The sequence below is a fragment of the Falco cherrug genome, chromosome 6 (assembly GCF_023634085.1).
Source record: "Falco cherrug isolate bFalChe1 chromosome 6, bFalChe1.pri, whole genome shotgun sequence".
In the NCBI taxonomy this organism is placed as follows: Eukaryota; Metazoa; Chordata; class Aves; order Falconiformes; family Falconidae; genus Falco; species Falco cherrug.
In genome coordinates this window covers 45,484,396-45,507,781 of record NC_073702.1, presented here as the reverse complement: position 1 = coordinate 45,507,781, position 23,386 = coordinate 45,484,396, and the positions used below count along the sequence as shown (strand labels likewise).

Below are 23,386 nucleotides of genomic sequence, written 5' to 3'. Positions count from 1 at the left end.
CTACAGCTTAACACATCCCTGCACACCAGCTCAGACCCAGCAGCTGTTCTTGGGCACAGTTATCTCCATCAAATCTAAGATAGCAGCAGTTAGCTTTAAACTATTTGAGAAGAGGCTAAATACCAACTACCTGCTGTTTTCTTCAAGCTGAGAGCAGTGCACCTAGACAGCCATTGCAGCACAGCTAGCTTTATGGGAAACTTACACTTGATCACATAGGTGAATTCTAAGCTATAGAGGAGATGGGCATATATTCCAGTGTAACAGTCCTCAGGCCTTGCACTCTGAATCACTAAGATTTAAAGAAAAAAAATTACTTTCTAGCAGAATCAGTTGGGTTCTGGATCCCCTGGCTGGAAAGGAAGATGAAGCGTGTAAGATGCCGCTGCTCCAGCAGTGCTTCCTTGCCTCACTTCATGGCCAGCTGGATGGCTAAAAGCACAGGTGAACTGCAACAGCTTACAGCTCCATCTTCAAGGGCATACTGGAACCAATGCCAGTTTAGCCACTCATGCAGTGGGAGGAGATGGGCAGTTTGCCATGGTTCCAAGCTCCAACAACATTGGATACCTATTCTTTTAATCACCTTGGTTGTGATGCACCCCACCATGGTGTGCCTAATTTCAAGCCCATTTGGCTGGCAAACCTCAGGCAATATGGGCCCTTGAGTGCCCACAAATTAGTCCACACAGTTCAAGGAAGAAAGATCCCAGAAATGTTATTCAACGTTACCAGATTTTTTCCCTCCCAGTCTGCCCACGTTTCCATGAGGTGGCATTCAATTATTGATTGTGAACAAGGACAGTAACTGTCCGTAAGGAACAGTCGTGCTTTAACAAAAGGGCACAAGGGTGACTAGAGACATCCATTTCTCAAAGAAATGCATGCTCTACCAAGGTTTCCACAGCGTTCAGTGAGGGTCTGGTCATCAAAAGGTGAGGTATTTTTTTTCTTTTTTAAAAATAAATTGAGATGGCACACTGCATCATACAGCTAGAGGGAATGGCTTGACTTGAGGCCACCCACAAGGTATCTTCGCTGAGACAGCCAGAGGGCAGCTGCTTTCTGGCCTAGGAGACCATACTACACAGCAGACTATGTGGGCAGTCAAAAGTTCCCCTCCCTCACAAAAGCCTGTCGCTTCACTCATGGACACTGTCCCTGCCACCATACCATCCTCGACAGAAAAGAGAAAGCCTGGCACAACCATTTGCTACTCTCGGGCTACATTTCCCCTATTCCTCCCCTAGCAGGTCCCTCCTCATGAGACTCTGTGCCCACCTGAACACCTCCCTCAGCGCCCTTCATGCAGCTTGTGAATGCTGTTGCGTGTTCCTGCTGCCCTGACAGCGAGTGGAAGCCCAGTACAGGTGCCCGTTTCTCCTGACTGACGTGTCTCCCCTCGTTCCCCAGCACCACTGTTCTCACGGGACGATGAGCCCACCCACACACCCCTCAAAGAACAAGACATTTAGGTCATGAGCTCCGTCAGTGCTGCACGCTTCTGCCACTAGATCCGCCCTCACAGCGAACAGAAGCCACGGCATGCCGTGCTCCTGGGTGACACTGCTCACCTCTGCAGGTCCACTCTCAGGAGACTGCAAGCCCACCCAAACGTTCCCCGCAGCAGGGTGGGCAGCCGCTTAGCTCGTGAAGGCTGCCAACGCCGTCTTCTCAGCAAAGGGAGGCCCAGCACAGTCGGCTCTGGAGCAACACTCTGTCTCACCCTGGTCGCTGGCTGTTTCCTTCTTGCGAGATAACAGCTGTCTGCGCACCCCTCAGGCACCTGGGGTTCAGCCTGTGAACGCTGCCGTGCTGCCAGCGCTCCCCTCAGACGCAGGGAGCCACACACAGGCACCTGCTGCTCCAGGGTGATGCTCCCCCACCTCCATCCTCCCCACCTCTCAGGGACCAGCATTCCCTGTCTTACCCGTGGGGAAGAGCTGGCAGCTGGTGGCTTGTGGCCGCAGGAGGGAGGTGCCTGCTGCAGCAGCCGACCCACAGCCACGGCAGAAATACAGTGCTGTGGCCCTGACAGGGCACAGTGGGGCCCAAGCCCAGAGCCTGCACCAAAGGGGGTGGTGAGAGAACAGTCCCTGGAGCCCGCTTGCTGACCCAGCCTGCTGTCTCAGGAGACTTGCTGCTTGCCAGGGGCAGCACCAGGAATGTTGCATGGCACCTTGAGCTGCTGCCTCTTGCTACTTAACCATGTGGGCACCACTAATGCTGCCAGGGAATGTATGAAGGGCATGGTGACCAAGGCACCGTCTCCTCTTTGGTGAGGGAGAAAGGCCTGAGCAGAAGCAGATTCCTTCAGTGGGTCAGCGTTTCCCTGTGTGGCTGGTATCACAGGCAGGGCTTGGGCTTTTTTGGCTACAGGACACTCTCTGGTGAAGAAGGTCTACCAAACAGGGATGGGACGCATCTAAGAAAGGGGGTAAGAGTATGTTTGGAAACCGGGTTGCTAACCTAGTAGGGGAGACTCTAAACTAGATAAGCCTGGGGAGGGTTGCCATAACCTTGTCAGGGCAAAAGATGACACGACAGAGTGCACTCTTAGCAAGTTTGGGGATGACACCAGACTGCAGAAAGTGGTTGTAACAGTGGAGAATGGGGATGCTAATCAGAAGGACTTGAACAGGCTGCAGAAATGAGCCAATAGAAACTTCATAGATTTAATCAAAAGTAAATACAAAGTCCTGCATCTGGGATAGAGTAATCCAGTGTCACTGTACAGGCTTGGGGCCAGCTATCTGCAAGCAGATCTTCAGTACATGTAGGGTACATGGTAGACAACAAGATGAACATGAATCAGCAGTGTGCCCTTGCAGCAAAGAAAGCCAACCACATCCTGGACTGCATTACTAAAAGTGTAGCGAGCAGGTCCAGCAAAGCAATCCTTCCTCTCTACTTGGCACTTGTAAGACCATGTCTGGAGTTCTGTGTCCAGTTTTGGCCTGTTCGGTACAAGAAAGAGAGTGACATGCTGGACCAAGTCCAGCTGATGCCACCAAGCTGGCCAGGGAACTGGGACACAGAGCTGTGTTTAGTCTGGAGAAGGCTTGGGGGAGACCTAATTACTCTAATTACTGCCTGCGGCTACCTGATTGGAAAATGTAGAAAAGACAAAGGCAGATTTTTCTTGGAGATGCACAGCAATAATTCTTGAAGCAATGAACACAAGTGGAAACATGCAAAACCTCAATTAGATAGCAGGAAAATGCTTTTTTACCATGGAAGTAACAAATAACATATGGGCTGATTTGACTGGACAAGACTTTGACCAAGCTGATGTAACCAGACCTGCTTTGAACAGAGGTCTGGAGACAATGAATGTTGGAAGTCCCTTCCAACCTCAATTATTCTGTTATTCTAGAAAACTAGTATTTAGAGCTCAGTTTTCTAAAGAGCTCAGCTCCCATCTGAGAGGTATGGTCATTTTCTAGAAGAGGTGGGTAGACCTAGTCCAGAGTCTTTTGGAGACATGGCCATAATGTATCTTGAGGAGAGATGCCAAGTTCCAGCATCTTTTGCTAATCCTGTCAAGTTTTTAATGTTGGTTTTAATCATAAGAAGGGGAGGAATATAAAAATCAAACCCCTACAGGTTGTGTGGGAGACATTCCTCCCAGAATGTTCTCTTCCTGAAAAAACATTGTTCACCCAAACAAAGGAAAAAGCCCTAGTTAAGTGTAAAACAATTTAAATGCTAACCCTAATTTTATATAATAATATTCTTCATGGAAGGGTAAAATTTATTCTTATTTAATTTGTATTTAAGTAAAGAAAGTACATTTATTAGAGAACAGTGGCGATTCCAAGTACGCTTGTCACAGCAGAGGCACTAATGTGATTTATACGAGACAGCCGTATTATCAGCAGTTGTGATACTGCTGGAGTATTTGCATTTGAATAAGCATTTGTATAGGAGAAAAAAGAAAAGGAAAAAAAAAAAAGTGCTTATATTTTGTGTTTCCAGAATTCCTTTCCTGGATAGAATCTTTCCCATCTAGCAGGTGTGAAGGCTTGGGTTTTTTCACCTACTATGTCTATATTAGTTTCCAGATTCAACACAGGGAGGAAAACCCCACCATTATCTTTGGTATAAAGAGTTATATTGGTATATACTGATATATAATTATTATATATTATTGGTATATATAAAAATAACAATAATAATTTTTATTGTGATGATTTCTTGTATATTTTTGAAGTGGTTTAGTTCTTTGTTTTTTTTTTAATTATGAAACCATACTAGAAATCGCCTTATATATGCAAGCTCCTGCTGTTTGAAACATAATTCATTTTGTAAAACTTCTGAGTGCTGCTGTGGAATAAACATGCCATCTATTTTGCAGACCCAGGCCAGGCAGAAGCAGCTTTGTTTCTGTAGCTGTAGGAGAGACTTGCAAAGCAACACAGGTTCAGTACTGCGTTAACGTGAACTCTGGATTAAAACAAGGTAACAGGGCTTATGTACATTTACAGCAGGTACGAACTGCTTTGTGAAGGGGCCTGATGCAGCAGAGCAGCATCTGCACAGAAGGAAAACTTGCTACAGCAGCTTTAATATGTATTCCTGATAACTGGGGACCTGCAGCGGACCGGCCTTGGCTTGCTTCAGCTCATCCCTCTCTTCCTGACTAGTTTTTAGACCTTGCAAGCATGTAGACACAGGACTTCTGTTTATTTTAGTATACTTACAAAAACCCATTTCAGACTAGGTCTACATGAGAAGCTCTTCCTGCCATTGCTGTACCACTGAGAATGTGAAACGGGGAACAGGTGAGCACACAGCCATGCCTGCTGAATACCCGCAAAATGGACTGCCAAAGAGGAAAACAGTTTTTCTCACCGTGCCTCAACAGAGGCATTGACACCTCAAAAAGCTGTACCTCTGCAAAATATTATGCCTTCCACTTGCTCAGGTGACAACAGGTCATGTTAAATAGGGCTGACTTCAGACAAGGTGCAACAAGTCAACCTAAGCAACCCCAAGGAAGGCTGCAGCCAGTTTGGCTGAATTTGCCTGAAGTTACATGCAGTAGAGAGCAGGGTGGAAAGTATTTCACAGAACATAGACAGCTTCAGGGTGGTTTCAGCTTCTGCTGCTCACAAAGCCGTCCGGAACCGCAACCCCACGAGGGGGCTCTGCCCGCACGGGTATCAGTAGTACCAGCCCTTCCAGTGAGCAGCTCCCACTGGTGTCCAGTCACATCTTGCCTTTGAGTAAGGAGCATCGCTTTTGTGGGAAGTGGCCTTAAGATAAACCTAAATATGCCTGATTTGGTGTGACGTGAAAGCACCTCTCATATGGCAGGGTCTCTAAAGCAGTTTAAATTTCAGGGTGTTAAACTGGTACAGTTGGAGGTATAACAGGACAACCAGAATAGTAGTTCCCTCTGGGCTGCTTCCATTGGAAGCAGCAAATATAGAGGGAATGACTGATAGCTGCCATATGATCCAACTGTGCCTGGAGCATGTAGAAATAAATGGTAACAAGGAAATTAATTGCTTGGATGCCTTGTTCCTACTAGATCTCCCCCAGTCCAAGACACTTGCACCAGCAATAGTTTAAGAAAGCCTGGTATAGACAAGTTTTTGAAATCAATCAAATAGCGAAAATGCTACTGTATATGAGGAAAATAGCTTTCTCCTATGCAGAATTGAACAGAGCGAAGGGGAAAGGGGTATTTAAATAGCCCGCACTGATCAAGATAAAACAGCTGAGTTTGATCTCTATATTTTTTAATACAACCTCCATTAAAATTCTGAAGTGAAAGTAACTGTGTAACGGTAAACACAAAAGTATAAGGAGAATATACATTACAGTTCAAGGAAAGATTTGTCCCTACAATGCATAAGAAAAATCAAGTGATAAAGGTAATTTAAATTGTACGTGTCCCCTGGAACAACGCCTGGTTGCTTTGGTAATAGCACCTGTCAAATGCACAGTGCTGGGCTGCTCACTATTAGTAGCTTACTAGCACTAAAAGAAATACAGGTGCAAAGAGCCAGAGCAGCAGTGGTGTAGGCAGACAATACACAGGAACAGCACTGACAGCTTGAGTGGGCTGCTGCTTACAGCTCCTTCCTCGCAGCGCTGGGCTCACATGACCACCATGATGTCTTCCAGTGGCTTTCGGGTCAGCGCAGGCACAGTAGCATCTTTCTTGGGATATCCAACGGGGAGCAACAAGAGTAGCTTCTCGTTCGCTGGGCGCTGGAGCAGCACCCGGAGCTGGGGGCCGCAGTTGAGGGGTGTGGATGTCACTGTGTACAGGCCCGCATTCTGCAGCAAGACAGAGAGCAGCAGAATGAGGCAGAGGTCTGTGCTCTGTGTTTGCATCTGTTGTTTCCACCAGACCTGTACAGATTCCCCTATTGACTAGCCCAGAAATGCTGCTTCATTAGACTCTGCTGCAGGCTTTAGAACGTCTGATTTACTAATAGCCTCAATGGTACCATAAAAGGTGCCTGCTTTGCTTACAGAGAAGTACAGCATTTCTCCACTGCAGCAACAGCACATTCTGCCTGACACGTCTGTGTGCTGTACAGCAGGAGCCTGCCTGCAGTGCTCAGTGTAATGGGGTACCCATGGCCACAGTGAAGTTGAGAGGTGGTTGTGGGGATATCACTGGAATATCATCCCATGAGGTTCCTCTGGCTCATACGGGGAAATGTTTCAGTCCTTGCCTCCATGTGGCTGGCAGGAAGATTTCTTACAGCTTTGTGAACATTTGTTCCTGCTCAGGAGCTGTACCTCACAGGTACACAGGGGATGGGGGGTACAGGCTCTGCCTCAGAAGATGTCACAGGAGTCTGTTGTGATCTTCTGCAGTGGCCAGTGTTCTGGCTTACATCAGAATCCCAAAATAAGTGGAGGTATCTCTCCTCCCATGATACAAAAACTCATAAAAAAATCTAAACAATATGACAGACTGTAAAGACCTGACATTACCCAAGATATGACCACATAGCTGAGGTGCTTCCTGAGAGTTGCATATGTGGATTTCAGTCTCTCCCTCCATGTAATGCAAGCATTTTGGGAGGCTTTGCAATATAGAAGTCAGCCAGGGAGAGATGCTTAGGCAATGGGCCTCTCACGTTAAGTAATCTCTACCATCTTCTGCAGAGAAGAGCTTATGGTAGTGGTGCTGAACGTTATGAGTCCATCACACTGTGTCCTTTAGTGTTCTCAATTCATTTCTAGGAGCTGGGAAAGAGACAGCACTAAGGAGCCTGAAAGTTAAAAGATAGCCTCAGAAATCCCACCGAGTGGTGGGCTGGCTCAGGAGAAAGCAGAGACTTGTCATCCCTACTGCTTCTAAGGCGCTAGTGACACAGCGCTGGTCCTGCCCCATTCCCTGTGCATTCCCTTTGCTGCCAGCTCCATGGAGGGAACATACAGAGTGCTGTGCAACTGCAGAGCAGCAGCACCCCAGCAATGTGTTTCTGTACTGCTCACTTCTTAGATTTCCCATCCTGAAGATCCTCCTGAGGAGCAGCAATGTGGGAAGGGAAGTGTCACTCAAAACAGAATGGAGAAGAAATGGCAGTTCCTGGTAGGAAATTGGCCTAATATAAGAGGTGGCAGCTTGCTGTAATCCTGCTGACAGGCCAAGTTAACTATCAGAACAGCTTCGCTATTTAAACACTTGTGTAGCACATCAGATACAACAAGCAGAACTGAGACTGAGAAAGCACTGAGAAATTCCAACTGACAGATATCAAACACAGAGATTTAGAAATTGGTTCACTTTCAGAAATGCCTCAGAAAGAGTGATTGAAATAAGTACAGTCTGTTCTGTGAAATATGTCCCTGAGGGTTTCTTTCAGCATTGTGTACTAAAAATTATTTGAGGTCAAGCTGTTTTATTAGGAAGTACTGAAAAGAAGGAGCCAGTGTGGCACTGCACAGCCATGCTTGGGTGGCCTGCAGACCCTGTCAGCCCTGGTAGCATAAGGCAGAAACCACAGGGGCTGAAGCCTGGGCTGGGAGAAGGTTGACAACTCTGGAACTAAGCTGCATTACATTTTTCTTCTTGTTAAGCAGTACTGAGGATAGGAATCACCTTCTCAGATGTAGGCCTGCGCAGACTAGCTTTAAACTCAGAACTAAGACATATTGCCAGGAGTTGGAGTAATCCAGAGGACTGATAATGTTAAAATCTAAATTGGGTTCCACCCTCATTTGGGCAGAATAGCTTTGGTGTAACCCAAACCCCAGTATGTTGGTTCTGTCAATATACCTGCAAGGCAGCAAGCAGGATACCACAGGCAATAGAAACACTGATTTCATTGTAGTAGTGGGTCTTCTTTTTGCCATTTGGAAGCTGCCCATATGCCTGCTTGAAAATGAGGATCAGATACGGAGCAGTGTCCAAGTACTCTTTGATCCAGTTTGTTCTGCAAAAGATAATGTTTAAGACATTTATTCTGCAATTTTTTCATTTTCCTGTAAGTCACATCTACTGTCTGCAGGGGGACACTAAAGGTACATGACAATTATAGCAGTAAAGTAAAGCTTAGAACATTCACTGCAAAGAATTAAGTATTGTCAGCTTAAACAGAAACATTTCTGAAAAAATAAGCTTGAATAGAGTGCTCAGTTTTAACAGATTTGGCTAAGCAGTTGATTCACTCATTCTGAAGAGTGGAATTGCATATAAATAGGAGGTATGTCTTGCCCTCTTACCTATGAACTGGCCTCATAAGCACTTGCCTTTGAGATTATTTAATTCCTGGAATTTTGCAGACTTGTAGCTCCACCTGTTACTAGCAATGCCAACTTTTTTGTGATAGCAGGAAAACTTGTCCAGGTTTCAGCTGGGACAGAATTAATTTTCTTCTCAGTAACTAGTACAGTGCTGTGTTTTGGATTTAGTGTTAAAATAATGTTGATAACACACTGATGTTTTTAGTTGTTGCTAAGTAATGCTTATACTAAATCAAGGACTTTTCAGTTTCTCAGGCCCTGCCAGCGAGAGGGCTGGAGGGGCACAAGAGATTGGAAGGGGACAGAGCCAGGACAGCTGACCTGAACTGGCCAAAGGGATATTCTGTATCATGGGACACCATGCTCGGTATATAAATGAGGGAGATGGCCAGGACCCGCTCATCGCTGCTCAGGGTCTGGCTGGGGATTGCTCACCGGTTGAGCGATTGTATTGTGCATCAGTTGGGTTTTTCCCCTTACGGATTTTATTCCTCTCTCTTCCTGTCTCTCTCCATCTGATTATTATTGCTATTATTATATTTTTCAATTCTTAAATTGCTCATTAAATCAAATCAAAACTCAACCTACGAATTTTACCTTTTTCCTGAATCTCTTCCCCACCCTTTGGTGGGGGGGATGGGCGAGCAGCTGCATCGGTACTTAGTTCCTGGCTGTGGTTAAACCACAACAAAACTGCTGGCAGAAAATTTCAAAACTTCTTGGTCTAAGGTGTAAACCTAAATATATTCTCACAGCAAAAAATGTTATTCTGCTTCTGACTATTTCAGTCAATATTTGGTTCCCAATATTTTAATATATACAATTATGAGGTAGGATTTCAATAAGAAAATGTGTGCTTTCTATTGTACTCACTCAAAATACAAAAAATACTATTTTCCAGTTGTTTACATAGCACATACATTTACATAGCATGTAAGCACCTGAAAAACACTAACATTATGAAACAAGTGGGGCAAATCAACCCTATAGAAAGCTTTGCACATATGCTTCAATTGACAAGCCAAGACTCAGTAGATGTTTTCCCATTGTATGAAGTTAAGCAAGTCAGTCAGACTTTGGAACAATTAAATATTGCATAATTCAGCACTTGCATAGGGACCAGCCTTGGGGCTGCCTCAGTCAACAGCAAAGCTCCCAATGACTTTGGGAGCTTCATTGTTCGGCAAACAGCAGGAAAATACTGGGACAAGAGTTATGGCAACAGATGTTACATAGGAGGAAAAAAAAAAACCAAACAAAAAAAAAAAACCCCAAAAGATTGAGACAAATGCTTGGAAAATTTTCAAGATTGAGAGCATATAATACCTTCTGCTGGAGGCAATTTTATGAACCAGCCACCAAGGCACAATTCTACACATATTTTTAAGTTTTTCTTTCCAAACATGAATCTTAGAAATATATTATAAGCAAGAGGGAGGAAGAAATAGAAAAGGATACTAGAAGAATTTAAGACAAGCTTCTTTTACAATTTCAATTTTCTAAACTGTGGTGCTTTCAGTAAGATTCCCATCATCTTGACGATCAAGACGGAGCCATGCAACAGGAAAGAGTGTGCTGAACATCTGAGCCACTTATTTTATCCTTCCTCTAGTAAGATTGAAGGACACAGGCATAGCGAGCTTTTCTTTTGTGTGTATCAATCGGGTGTTGCATCTCACCTGGCCCTTAGAACAAGGCAGTCAGAATTAACATATAAATAGTAAATTCTTTTTTTAACTCCTGCTAGGTGGGAACTTTCCTTTCCTCAGAGAGTTTTTTCTTCCCAGCTGTAAATTAGCAAAAGGACCACATTACAGTAATTATGGCAACTCTCTGGCTGGGGCAGTTTCTGCCCCACCTTCCTTCTTTTTCTGTGATCAGGACCTGGGAAATATTTATAGCTGCTTTCCTACGCAGCACCAGAGAACTGGGGAGAGTTTAAGGAGCATGGACATGAAAGAACATTTTGAAAACAAGGGTTTTAAATTGTTGACATCATTATTTTCAGTTGTTTCTTTTTCCTTCCTGAAAATAAGTGGGGGAAAAGATGAAAAAAGAAAAAAGAAAAAAAAAAAAAAAAGTATCATGACTAAAACTTCTCAATATAGTCTTTCCTAGACTAAAACACAGCTCCCTTCAAAACCATTAGCCTAAAGACTTTTTCATACCTCAGTCTTTTCAAATCATTAACCCATCTGTCTCCCATCCTTTTTTTGTAGTTGATTTCTTCTTCTTCTTCTACGATCTCACGAATCTTATGTTTTAAGTATGGATCTTGCACCACCACAAAGGTCCAGGGCTCAGTGTGTGCTCCACTGGGTGAGGTACCTTCATACAAAAACAAAGAAAGCTGAGAACCCAGGAAGGAGGGTGGGCAGTGAGATCATCAGCTATTCCTGATGAGCAATTAGAAAGCAATTGGATGAGATGGGAAGAAAAGCACAGAGATAAGTTCTGGCAGACAATCCTGTTCATTTCTTTCTCTAAGACTATGAAGTCCCATTCAATGACAGAAGTTAGTCCTTACATACAGCCATTTTACAGGAAACCAAAGTTACGGATTTGTAAGAATTCCTTTGTGGTTCCTATGATGAGGCAGTATTATGGTGCGATATATGCACGCGGTAACGTTATTGCACGCAACACACTGTCTGAACTTGCACCCAGCTCCGAGGCATGTTTTTAGCTGGAGGGCAAAGCTAATGGCTTTTCAGGAAAACAAGGCTAAGTGACCACCTGCAGGAATCTGCCACTGACTGACAAAGACAGGAGCTGCACAATGCCGACATCTGCCATATAGCATACAGGTTTGAGTCCGTTGTCCTAAAGCTGGTGTATGTAGGTATGCACGTATTAAATCTGCACTTGCTCATTCAGCCCTGATCATTACACACCAACACCGTTGGAGAATATTTTAGCTGCCCAGAGGGTGAAAGCCAGAAGCTGAAGAATAGTCATCTGTGCAGGTTCACAGATAAATGGGTTAAGACAACTGTTCGTCTTAACCCCTCATACAAATTTTTAAAATATTTGAAAGTGTTGAACACATATAGTATTTGCTTACTTAAGCACTTATTTCAATTTGAGAAACGCTGGATAAGCATCTTGAACTATCTTTTATATTGAAATGTGTTTATATGGTGAACCTTGCCTCTCCTCATGTCTCGGTAAGAACCGATGACATTTAGGTTTTGCTTTGTTTTCTTTTCCTCTACACAGCCCAAAGCTTTCAGGGTTGCTAAATACTTCATCTGCACTCCAGGCTTGTTCGCTTTGCTGCATTTGCCAAACCATGCTCAGTGTTTTAATGACTCCCAGCTAATTAGAGGAAGATGGAGACTCATTACAGTGCAGTAACAAAGCTGCATACAGTTTTTAAAGGGAAAACAATGCACCTCAAATGCTAAGAAACTCTGTATTATTAATCCTGCTAGAGGCTACTGAACTTTTGTCTAAGGCGGCTTGCGAATATTTTCTACATTAGCAGCAGCTGGTTCATAGAATGAGATACATAATGAAGGACAAGCCCACTCCTGGCTGAAGTCAGTTACTAAAGTAGAGATGAGATTAGGCCAGGACATGACGGCAAGGATTTAAAACACATACGTTCTCAGAAAAAAAAAGAAAATTCATTTTTGACATTCAGTCAAATAACTTCTATCAGGGTCCTTAGCACAACACTCCAGCTGTATGCAATAGGGGCCTGGCACTGATCTTGAAAGGACTGGCAAGTTTTTTGTCCTAAACTGAAACTTTATTCCCCTAATAAATCCCAACCATTTGTGTCAACTGAAATATTTCACATGGCTGAAACAATTTCAACAATTGATTTAGGGGAAAAAAAACCCAACAAAACCAGACAAAACTCTGCACATGATAAATATCATCAAAATACATGGCATTTTAAAGCATGTGAAGTACACATGGTTTAACATTTTTGACAGAAACCATTTCAATATTTCTGTTCGAAAGACGTCTCACTAAACTGTATATCAATTTTATTTTAAATAACATCTTTTAATGCTTGAAAAAGAAATGTTTCGTTTTGTGCTGTTGAAATGCTCTTTTTCCATTCTGGGTGCACTGCAAATACGATGGGATTGGGAATGCTCCAAACTAGTCCCCGACATACAGTTTTTCAAGCTGAGTAATTTCCAATCAGTCAATGGGTGCTCATTTATTATGGGTGACAGGTGAATCTAGGAAAACCATAAGCCAAATGCCAATTCCCTTGGCTTTTCCATATCACTCTTACACAGTTGAACAGCAATGCTGATCCTCTTCTTTTTTTCAGACCTTGGACCACTCAGTACCATACCTGCTGTTCTGATGACATTATCGATAACCTCCCTGGGGACAGGTTCATCACTGAGAAACCTGACAGACCGTCTCTTGTTAAGAAGCTCGTAAAACATCTGTGACCTTTTGATCATTTCAGCTTCAGAGTAGCGCTCTGCAAAGAACGGGACATGGGCAACATTTTCTTCAAGTCCTTGCCACTCTTCATCAACCACTGCAAGAAAATAAAAGTGGTTAGGGATTTTTTTGCTGCAGACTGCTATTTATATCTTTAGCATCTACCACTGCAATGCAGTTTGGCCTGCACTGGCATACGCTGCACCACTGGAAAGGCAAAGTCTGAGATTCCAGTTGACACAACCCGTTGATCCCTAGCTCCAGATACTGAACACCTTGTTTAAATACCAAGAGGCAGGAGGGTCCTGGCTGGCTGTAGCAAGTGTGATCCACAAAGAAGTTATGGCCTTCTCCACTTCAGTTTGCAAGCCTGCCTGTAAAAATGGGCTACAAACTGAGACAGCAGTGAAAACGTGGCAAACCTTTCAGCCCACTTTTCTCAGTAAGTAAATGTGAACATGTGTTTCCTTCCTGAGCAGTCTAATAAGAAAAAATCAATTAAATTACTGAAGTTAAGGAGAGGGCTTAACTACCAATATGTGTAAAATCTCCTCTGAAGAGCTGAATATCAATTTTTTCCATACGCATGTCTCATAGCAAAAGCCTTACAAGTCTAAGCTCTGTGCAAATGTGACTTTGTGGTTAAGTTCTTTGGTTTCACGACACTTTCAGCATAAAAGGAAGTGGATGACAGGCATCTATACTTAGGATAACAACATATCAAATGTAGGATATTGTGTTTCTTGTCTTTAATTTAAGAACTCAAAATTGTTCCTCATTTAACTGAAATCTGTCTCTCTGAGTGGTTTTTTTATACCACAAAATGCATCTTACATAGTCTTTGAGATCTCTTCTCCCTGCATTCCTAGAATCAGCAGGGATAGCGTTTTTTGCAACTATGATGTGGAAGTTAAATCCATTTAAATTCTGCATTTTGACTAGTCAATAGTCAATAGCAATCTGCAACAGAGGGCTGAGTCAGGAAAAAAATATTCCCGTTCTTTTTCAGTCACCATTAGGCTGTTATTCTGGAATCACAGCAATCTCTAGTGCAAATTCAAACAGCAATTATTTCTGTGTTTTAGTAGTATGCGGTTGCCTTAGAGACCAGGCTGATTTTTTGTTCATTTTACAAACACCAGTCAAATATTCACAAGTGTGCCTCAGCATGTGCAAGAGGCTGCAGTCTATCCAGTTTCATACGTTGCATCTAACCAGAATGATTCTGGTCCTTGAACAACATACATTTCATTTTGCATACAAAGAAGTCACTCAGAAAATTTATTTTGTTTAGCATTTCATGCATGTGTTAAGCATTCTTGGTCACAGACTGCAAGGACTTTGCTCCAGGGTAATGGGAAGCAGTGACCCATTGCAAAAATTATTTTTGTGGCCAGCTTGCACACTCAAACTGAAAAAGGAATGCCTCTTCCTAGTGTTCCCTTTGTGGTTTACACTTAGTAAATTATTTACTATTCAATACGGACCTGCCAATAGCAAAGGGCCTACAGGACTTGCCCTTTGCTAGGATTCTAGTAATCTTCTCTTTCAGAAACTTTAACACCCCCTTTTTTGCTGTTCCTCCTCCACACTCAGCCAAGGGAATACCACAGGGTTAAAAGGCTATATTTACACTAGCAAGCAGTATGATGCAACAGGAGGTTGAGAGGAAGAGCTTCTGCTGGGAACCCAGTGTTCAACATCCTACATGTATAGAGTGGTAGGGTACTGGGGGAGGGGAGGCAGGGAGACAAAGATCTGCATCTTTCTCACCTCTTCCATGCTCTGCAACATACCATAGGATGCCATTTTCAAGGACCGATGTGTTATGCTGGTAAAAGCTGATATGCAGAACCTTCCACAGACAGAAGTTGACGCAGTGATGGCTGGCAGCCAAAGGATTTGAGAGGAAAAGTGATGACCCAAAAATGTGTAAAACTCCAAGGGAAAAACGGGGAGTTTGGAGATGGCAACTCATTTACCCTTTCCAACTTGACTGAGGACTGTCTGACCAGTTAAGAAATTCAGGTGGTGTCCATTGATATAGACATGACAGAAAATCATGTCAGCTTTGGGCACATAACCTCTCCAGCAAGCTCCTCTGGAAGAACTTCCAGGCTTGGAAGCTGGGTGGCCTTCTGCAACTGTCTTGATTTTTCCAATAAAATTAATTCTCCCTCTCCAAATCCATCTTGTGTATAGCAGGGCTGAAACTACAACAAAGATATTTGTTGCTAAACCAAGATTTAGCAGTTACACAGAATGATGCACATCTCACACCCTCACGTAAGAGGAGTTTCTAAATGGAAGAAATATTTTTCTTATGATAAAAAAAACACTTCCTGAAATCAGCTAAGGTTGTGCCTTGTCTATCAGAAGGCAGAATCTGACCAGAAAACTATACTGAAAGTAGGTATTGGATTACTGTCTTGCTGAAATCTTCAGGTCAGACTATACTATTTGTGCTTCTGTCAACGTGCTGCAGCGATCATCCCTATCTATTTCACAAGTTTACAAAGCTGAGTGTCCTAGGAAATAGAAATAGATTATTTCTAGCCTAGAAACAGTCAAATAAAACTAACTCCAGGACTCAAGAGTTCTTATGTTCTCTCACTATTTACTTTCTTATGATGAGGTTTTTATCAGAGTTCAGAAAGCAGGAAATAGCATCCATTCAATGCACCATACCTTTTATTTAGCCACTGAGGGAGGAGACCTGATGGTCCAACCTTGGCTCCTAAGCAAATCCAAGCCCTGCTTGGTCATCTTTTTTCCTAGCATTATTGCAAAACTATAAACAATCATTTTGAGTTAGAGATACTGAGACTAGTCTATAAAATACTGAAAGTCTTCACAAAGGAGTTTTGTCAAATTGGAGTAAATGCTGGGGGGAATTTGTGTTAATCTCTGTACCTGGTTTTGAAATACAAGGAGAGGAAAGTCAGGTAGGTGATAAATCATCGATACATGAGCTCTGAGGAACAGAAGGATGAAGAGCAAGATTAAATTACTTGTATGGATGAGGACAGTAGTCAGACAACTGACTCACATGATGTACTTAATCCAAAGAGGATATTGCTTGAGGCCAGTTTAGCACAGAAGCCTAGACAGCAAACTGGACAAGCTATCAGCGTACAGAACATGAAACAAAACATGACAGGGAGGGAAGAATGAAGATGCAATAACAACAGCAATACCTGCTTTGACATGTGCAGGAAGCATACCAGTAAAAAATAGGTAATAATTGATATTGTGGTAGATTGTAAAGAAATAAAAAAGTAGCATGGCTAAAAAAAGGGTTGCTTTTTGAGATGCACTGTCTTCTGGGATAGTGTCAAGCCTACAAATTCCCCCAAGGTTACATCTAAACCAGGACACATCTTTAAGAGAGTCATATTGCCTCATCATTGTTATGAAGCACTGGTGGAAGTATAGTTTCCCAGGGATAGAACAAAGAGGAAATATTATGATAATACTAGAAACCAGGCTTCCCAGCTGAAGTATCTAATACCTTGATCAAGCAACCTGTTCTTCTTTTTGTGCAGTGACTCTTTTAGCTTTGGTTTCAGTGAGGCAGGACAATGTTACCAAAAAAACCAACCAAACAAAAAAACCCTCTAAACTGAGATTATTAGTTCATTCAATTCAATTAACTAAATGAAAGGGTGAGGAAAAGTAGGCCTATGACTGTGGCACTCAATTTTTAAGTGAAAAAACTTGGGGAAAATTTGGGACTAAGAGTAATTAAACTGGAGAATTCAGATTAAAGAATTCAGGGATCAGGAAGCACAGATATTTGACATTTCTTTAAATAAGAGGTATAAAAATAATCTTAGTTGTAACTGGTTGAATAAACATCACAATTAAATGATCCACAGGCAACTAGGAATGGAAGAAAAGGATTAGTTAGCACAGAAACCTAGATGTTGTAAGACAGGAAGTCTAAAACTTGCAGTACTACCTAAGGTCAAGCCCAGTTAAATTTTGAGTAGTGTGTTTGCTTGTTCTGTGGTTTATTTTTTCCCCCATATAAGTAGAAGAGGAGAAAATAAATGAAGCTACTGCGTAGTCAAGATGGTTCAACGTAATAATAACACGGTGAAAAAATAAATGTATTTCAAAGATTTTGAACTTGGGACAAAGGTGAGATGACTGATGAGAATGAAAGTGTGAGAATCAGTGTATCTAAGCCTAAGTTTTGCAAGCAAAACTTAAAAATCTTAATATACTCAAAATGGGAATGCCGGCTGAGGCAGGAGAAAGACCCAGAAGCGAGAGAACTGACAAACAAAACCAGAACTCTCCTGGTAATTATTTTTTTTTTTAATAAATTCATCTATTATTTATTCTTTTCCACCATGTGTCTGCCATTCATTCTTAGCAGTTAACATTACCCATATGCTAAGCTAAAATCATTATCAGCACCATCTGTTTAGTGCATGTTCTCTATATCTTTAATTGCTGTGTTTAGACATATTCCTGTTTGTACGGCCACATACTACAATGTCTTACTTACACCTCTGTGTATTCCATCATTTGATGGACAACAGACATCCTGCTAGTCAGTCTATTATCTTGTTAGCCCCATTCTCAAGATTGCCATCAATTATGTTGTACATTTACAATAGTCATCAGGCTTCCTGCTATTTAAGCAAATCTGAAACAGTTTTGGCTCAGACATCCTAGACATCACAGAGCAGAATCTTATTTTTACAGTACTATTTCTCTAACTATCAGAAATTCCTCTCTGGATACATTTTAGGATGATGTCTGTATTCTTCCCAGCAGTTCATATGGGAGGTTATAATCAGCCTAGAAATTGTAAGAAATTTTGCCTCAGTTTGTAGCAAAAGTTCTTACTGTGAGTTCCTAATAGCATAAACTCACAGTAAGAAAAATGATGCATCATTTAATTTCTGTTGCCCACTTGTCTTACGTACACTGACATTTCCGTGTGTTGTTGGCTTCCAGTTGTATGTCATTAAGAAATTTTGCTTGTACACTCCTGGGTTTTAAGCAAAGACCACTAGATAAATTGGTCCTGAGACTGATCTTTGAGAAACCTCACTGGTAACCTCAGTGTAGACCAATGTGTTTGCTTTCCAAACCAGCTCTTCCAGTTTCTTCTTGAAGAAATTTCTTCCTAAGTATAGAATTCCCCTCCAGTCTTCTATTCCAGTAGTGTAAGGACATGATGCATAGGAAAACAATTAAATGTATATAAAGAAAGCTTTCAGATCTTTGGATTTTAAATGCTGGGCAACTGACTCTTTGGGTTTTTGCTTGATTAATGATAGACTGCTACATAATCAGCCACTACAGGAATCCTAGTAGTGAATCCAACCCTGAACTGAGCGTGTTCTCACTGTGAGTAGGAAACTAAGAGATGGAGTGTCTTACTAGTGGATTATAAATAGCAGTTAGCAGGCTGATCCTGGAAACCTGTTGCTTAAGGTCCCTGACCAACTCTTGAGAAGTATCAAGTGGGAGAGGCAGACCCTGGAAGAAGGAAGCCAGCATCAAAATATTGTGGCAATTGCCTCAAACTGGAATACAGTTGCAGAAGGTTTCTTAAGAACTTCAGAGGAATAGAGTGGCTGGTCTATAAAGAGTTTTTCTGGTTTACCTAGTAAAAGGAAAGCTGAGAGGTAATCTAATTGTTGTCTATAAACCACAGGAGGATACACACAAGGGCTGGGAAAATATCCTTTAAACTAAGAAGAGGATGGAACAGAAAAAATGGGTATAGAGTAGTATTAAGTAAGTTTGGGCAGGCAGAGCAGGATTTTTAACCCATAGCAGGAAGTTCTGGAATAGCCTTCCAGTAAAGTTAAAGAAACAGGGTCAAATAAGGCCAGCTTTCACATTCATTCAGCTGATGGCAAAGGCTGGAGGTGTCTGCAGCAGCAGGGAGGTAAACACAATGATGCATCATGTTCATGTAAGTCCTGCATTCCTAAATGACACAAAGCATGAACTGTCATTGAATTGGAAAACTAAACTGCTACTGCCTCATTCATGTCAGTAATATTATTAAAAGATATGGGAAGACTTTGAACTTGGGGAGAGAAGAAATACTTCTAAGAGGGAGAGAATAAATACTAAGTGGGAGAGAAGAAATACTTCTAAGTGGGAGAAGTCTATTTTAAGAAGTATCTCCAGGAACAGTGCATTTTCAGAAAGGATGGAACATTTGGGCCTTCATACACTGCTTTGTAGTCCTTAAGTAGAGTACATCACCAAAGTCCCTACAATTAAAAGTATAGTAATAAAATGCCTTTGCTATTAAAGTCTGCAAATGATGCCCAGAGTAACAAGGATACAAATATAATTCAACCTCATCCTACACACCACTGTAAACTGGGTCTGTATTTACCTTATCCATCAATTGTATTGCTCGGAATATATGACCCAGAAAGTGACCAATATACAATAAGCTTCCTGGGCTAAAGACTGAACTTATCTTTGCAACAGTGCAGATCTGAAGCAGTGGGAGGTGAGTCACCACCACCCTGGGATCAGATGCTCACTACTAGAAGACAGCCCTTGTGACTCATCATTCAAGACAAGGCTGAAGAAATATTTTTTTCATCTGTATCTAATTAGTAATTGCACATGGCCCAACACAAGACATGGCCAGATACACACGCATACAGACCATTCTTGCCAATCCACAGCACAACAATCTTACATCCTGGATCTCATAAATAGAGGAAAAAGTTACAGGACAGATGGGTATGCAAACAAATCTGAAGTACTGCCAGTTAAGGGTTTGAACAAACGAACCGAGTGAATGCTTTGCACTTAACCAAAGAACTGGGTTTCTGGTTGCTCTGAGAAACATCCTTCTCTTCAGCTACTGAAAGCATAACACAGACAAGCTTGGGAGCACTGCGCCCTCCCCCTTCCACCCTCCACTGCCAATAAGTGACTCTACTGGGTCTCTCCAAGCAGTTCAGCTAATTACACTGAATGCTTTGCTGCTCAAAGGTATGCCCCTCTGAGGGGCAACGTCAGGTAGGTTCAGTGCTGTTCCTACAGAGCGCTCCACTCTCCTGGCAAAGTGCCTTCGCTTTGGTCATGGACCCGGATCGAAAGATTTAGTCTTCAGCTACCCCTTCCTGCCAGGGGGCTTTCAAGATTCAGCTTGTTCACCTATGGCAGCCCTAGATTCTAGTTTTAGACAAGACCATCTCACCTAACTCAAATTCTCTTCAGAGGAACTTTATAAGCCGGTTCAAGACATTTAAGTAGAAATGAGCTTTTCTGATACAGTAAGATTAGTAAAGTAGCAGAATTTATACAACAGGTAAAATATTCTTCATGATTAAGAAGATCTCTGTTTATGTCCATGTTCCTATTTCAACATCTAGTACAGTCAGTGAAAATTTTAACACTGACAACAAGGTGAATAAGTTTTGAACCTTAATTACAGCACTAGCAGAGTAGCAGATACTTGCCACTGTAGCCATATTCTCTTCTTACTTAGGCTGGGCTTTCCCCTGCTGAAGAAAAACCTCCCTAAGCATGATGTCGTTATTTTATTTTTTCTAGAGAGAAAAGACATGCTTGTTTTGCAAAGATGTTGGTTTGAATCACACACCATTAAGGGAAAGATGATTATTTGTTGTTAAAAGCAACATAGCAAGAAAACCTAATTTAATGTTGGATGACATAGTACACTGAGAGAGGTTTTATGTAAAAATAAACACATCTCCTTTTAGCAACAGCACAAACATATCTATCCACCTGTCAATTTTCTGTAAGAAATTTTAAAGTAGTACAGTTTTGAATTTAGCATCTGAATAAAAGGGAAAACAACTAAGACAGAAAAAAATAACATTTTATATAGGGAGCTGTGGCAGTGAGGCTCCTTTTTAAGAGCTAATAGCTTTGTTTATGTAAGGGTTCTAAATTTTTAAACTGATAGAAACAGCTGTAGTCAAAGATGTCACTGATAGTTCACAGATTATCAGTTGAACTACCCACAGGAATTTTAATTTGCAGCAGTTTAACTGAACTAGTAAGCCATTTGTGACAAAGGAAATATGGGATACTTTTATACAGAATCTATTCTGTATTGAATAATGGAGGATACAACATCTGAACTAATTTTTAAAGAAATTTTCTATATTTGGGAAATAGTCAACATGGTTTAAAATGTTCTGAGTATAAATAGTTTCTGGAAACTGATGCACAACACTAACTCAGAGTGCTCTGAACACTGAGAAAAAAAGAGAAATAATGGTTCTTAGAAACAGCTACAAGTACAGAAAAACAATATAACAAAAGTTTCAAGATTCCTAGAAGTGGACTTGTGGAATGTGTCATTATAGGACAAAAAACACATAAAAAGCCTTTGAAAACCACCTGGTGGGGGGTGGGGAAGGCTGTATTAACTGCAAGTTTAAAAACTTCATAGGATCAGAACTCTGTAGCTTTTTGTTTCACAAGGAAATAAAGGGAGCTTATAGAAGATAGGAAGCAAAAAGAAGGAAAGGCACATTTTGTGCTTAGACTTTTGTCCAAGCTGTGCATCAGAAATCACTACTGGAAAAAAACGCATTCTGTACAGGTTCAGATATGTGGGTGAGTGAACAGATTAGCCACACCATCACTGAACCATCACCACATTTCGTTCTCTAAATATTTGATCAACATGGCTCCCAAATGATCCCAGTGTTAATCCAGCTAAAGCTCTTACAGACATTCTTAGAAATCTCAAATGGGAGGCTTTTGTGATAACTGTAATAAACCCATTTCCAACTTTTCGGGGGGTGCTGGGACCAAATATGTAGCAGTGGACGGTGAAGTGGGATGAGATGCCTGTGAAATCAGCTTGCAGACAGAAACTTTCCGCTCAGGTCTTCCCTTTGCTCACAGCAATGAGGCCTGGGAAGAGGCATGGGGTACTTCAGCAGTATCTCCATCCCTTCCCTACACTGCCCATAGAGCCCCTCATGGGTCTGAGGTCTGCTGTGCAGAGGGACAAACAGACAGGGGTCTTTGAAAATGCTGCCCTTTTTTTTTTTCTTTTTTTTTTTTTCTTTTTTTTTTGGTACTCTGATTTGCAGCATCTAAAGAAAATACACATTTACACCAAGAGTGATGACATGAGGAGAGCCTCCTTCCACGGAGCTGACAAGCTCAGGGCACAGCAGCAGTGTGGTGCTAGACATTGCTATCACTGTGGAGAAGCCCAGAAGATCCCATCTCCTTTATTCACATCAGCAGATAGGATTCAAACAATGAAAGTGCTCAGATAGATGAGATTTTTCTTACCTTCTTCCTCTGAGTGGTGGTCAGTGCCATCTTTTAAATCTTCATCCACCCATGGGTGAGATAAAGACTTGCTTTTAGTCTCATGTTTTTCCTTCTCTCCATTAGTCTTCTTCAGTATTGCCCCAATCAAAACACATATAATGGCTATAAAGACTGGGGTTAGGGAAGAAAAGAGTGCCATGACTATGGAAACCTTCCTTCCAAGTTCAGTAGTTTCTCCTGAAAAAGACAGGGTGAAAAGGGAAGAGTGGAATGGCAGTAAGCAGAAAGGGGTGGACCCAAGGTTCAGTCCTTGACCCTATCCTGCTTCTATTTTTCAGCCACCACCCCCACAACCTCACCCGTCATGTGCTCCTGCTGTTAAGCAGACCCAGGTTTATATATTTTCTGGGAAGAAACTGCTTATAAACAGCAAGCAGAGGCACCGACCATATAAAAATGCATAAACGCTGTCCAGTGCAAAGGAATAAAAAAGTCTTCCAAAATCCCAGACTAAGGCAAAAGATTTCTCCCGCCTTATTTTCATCATTTATCCTAGTACTCTTGCTTGTAATGATGATTATGAGAAAGAGCTATGTGGGAATGTGACTTTTAAAAACTGATGGCATCTCTTCAATGTTTAACTCACAAAATTAGTCACATTGCACGTATCCCAGAAAATCAGAATATCACCAACTGAGTATCAGTTTGCAGTGCAGCTCTTGGCTATGCAAACAGGTCAATGAAACAGGTAAGTAAAGAGACAGCATTACCTCTGTGTGAAGCATGAATGAGATGATTTACAGAACCTGGTATTCATCCTGGATGTTCTGGGGGAAGAAAAAAGAATTCAGGGAACCAAAGAAATATTTGGGGGCTGCATATCTATGCTGCAGTTAATTTAAAAACTGGTTCAGCTGTCTTACCAAAGGAAAGATTAAAAAGTGACAGGATCCTGGTCTAATCCAAGAATGGTCAATGTCTAAATACT

The 23,386-nt window shown here is 41.9% G+C and overlaps 1 protein-coding gene across 2 annotated transcripts; it reads right to left on the bottom strand.

Moving 5' to 3' along the window:
• Positions 1 to 5,730: 5,730 nt before the first annotated feature.
• On the bottom strand, positions 5,731 to 22,690 carry IYD (iodotyrosine deiodinase). Of its 2 annotated transcripts, none has more exons than XM_027815758.2 (5): positions 22,417 to 22,690; positions 12,974 to 13,231; positions 10,887 to 11,046; positions 8,252 to 8,408; positions 5,731 to 6,291 (listed from the first exon to the last, which is right to left on the bottom strand). In XM_027815758.2, the coding sequence occupies exons 1-5, from the start codon at positions 22,595 to 22,597 to the stop codon at positions 6,109 to 6,111; spliced, it is 939 nt and encodes a 312-aa protein (XP_027671559.2). In that variant the 5' UTR covers positions 22,598 to 22,690; the 3' UTR covers positions 5,731 to 6,108. The 2 variants fall into 2 exon arrangements, with proteins under 2 accessions (XP_027671559.2, XP_005446626.2); XM_005446569.3 differs by having other exon boundaries at positions 13,037 to 13,231; positions 22,417 to 22,689.
• Positions 22,691 to 23,386: the final 696 nt, after the last annotated feature.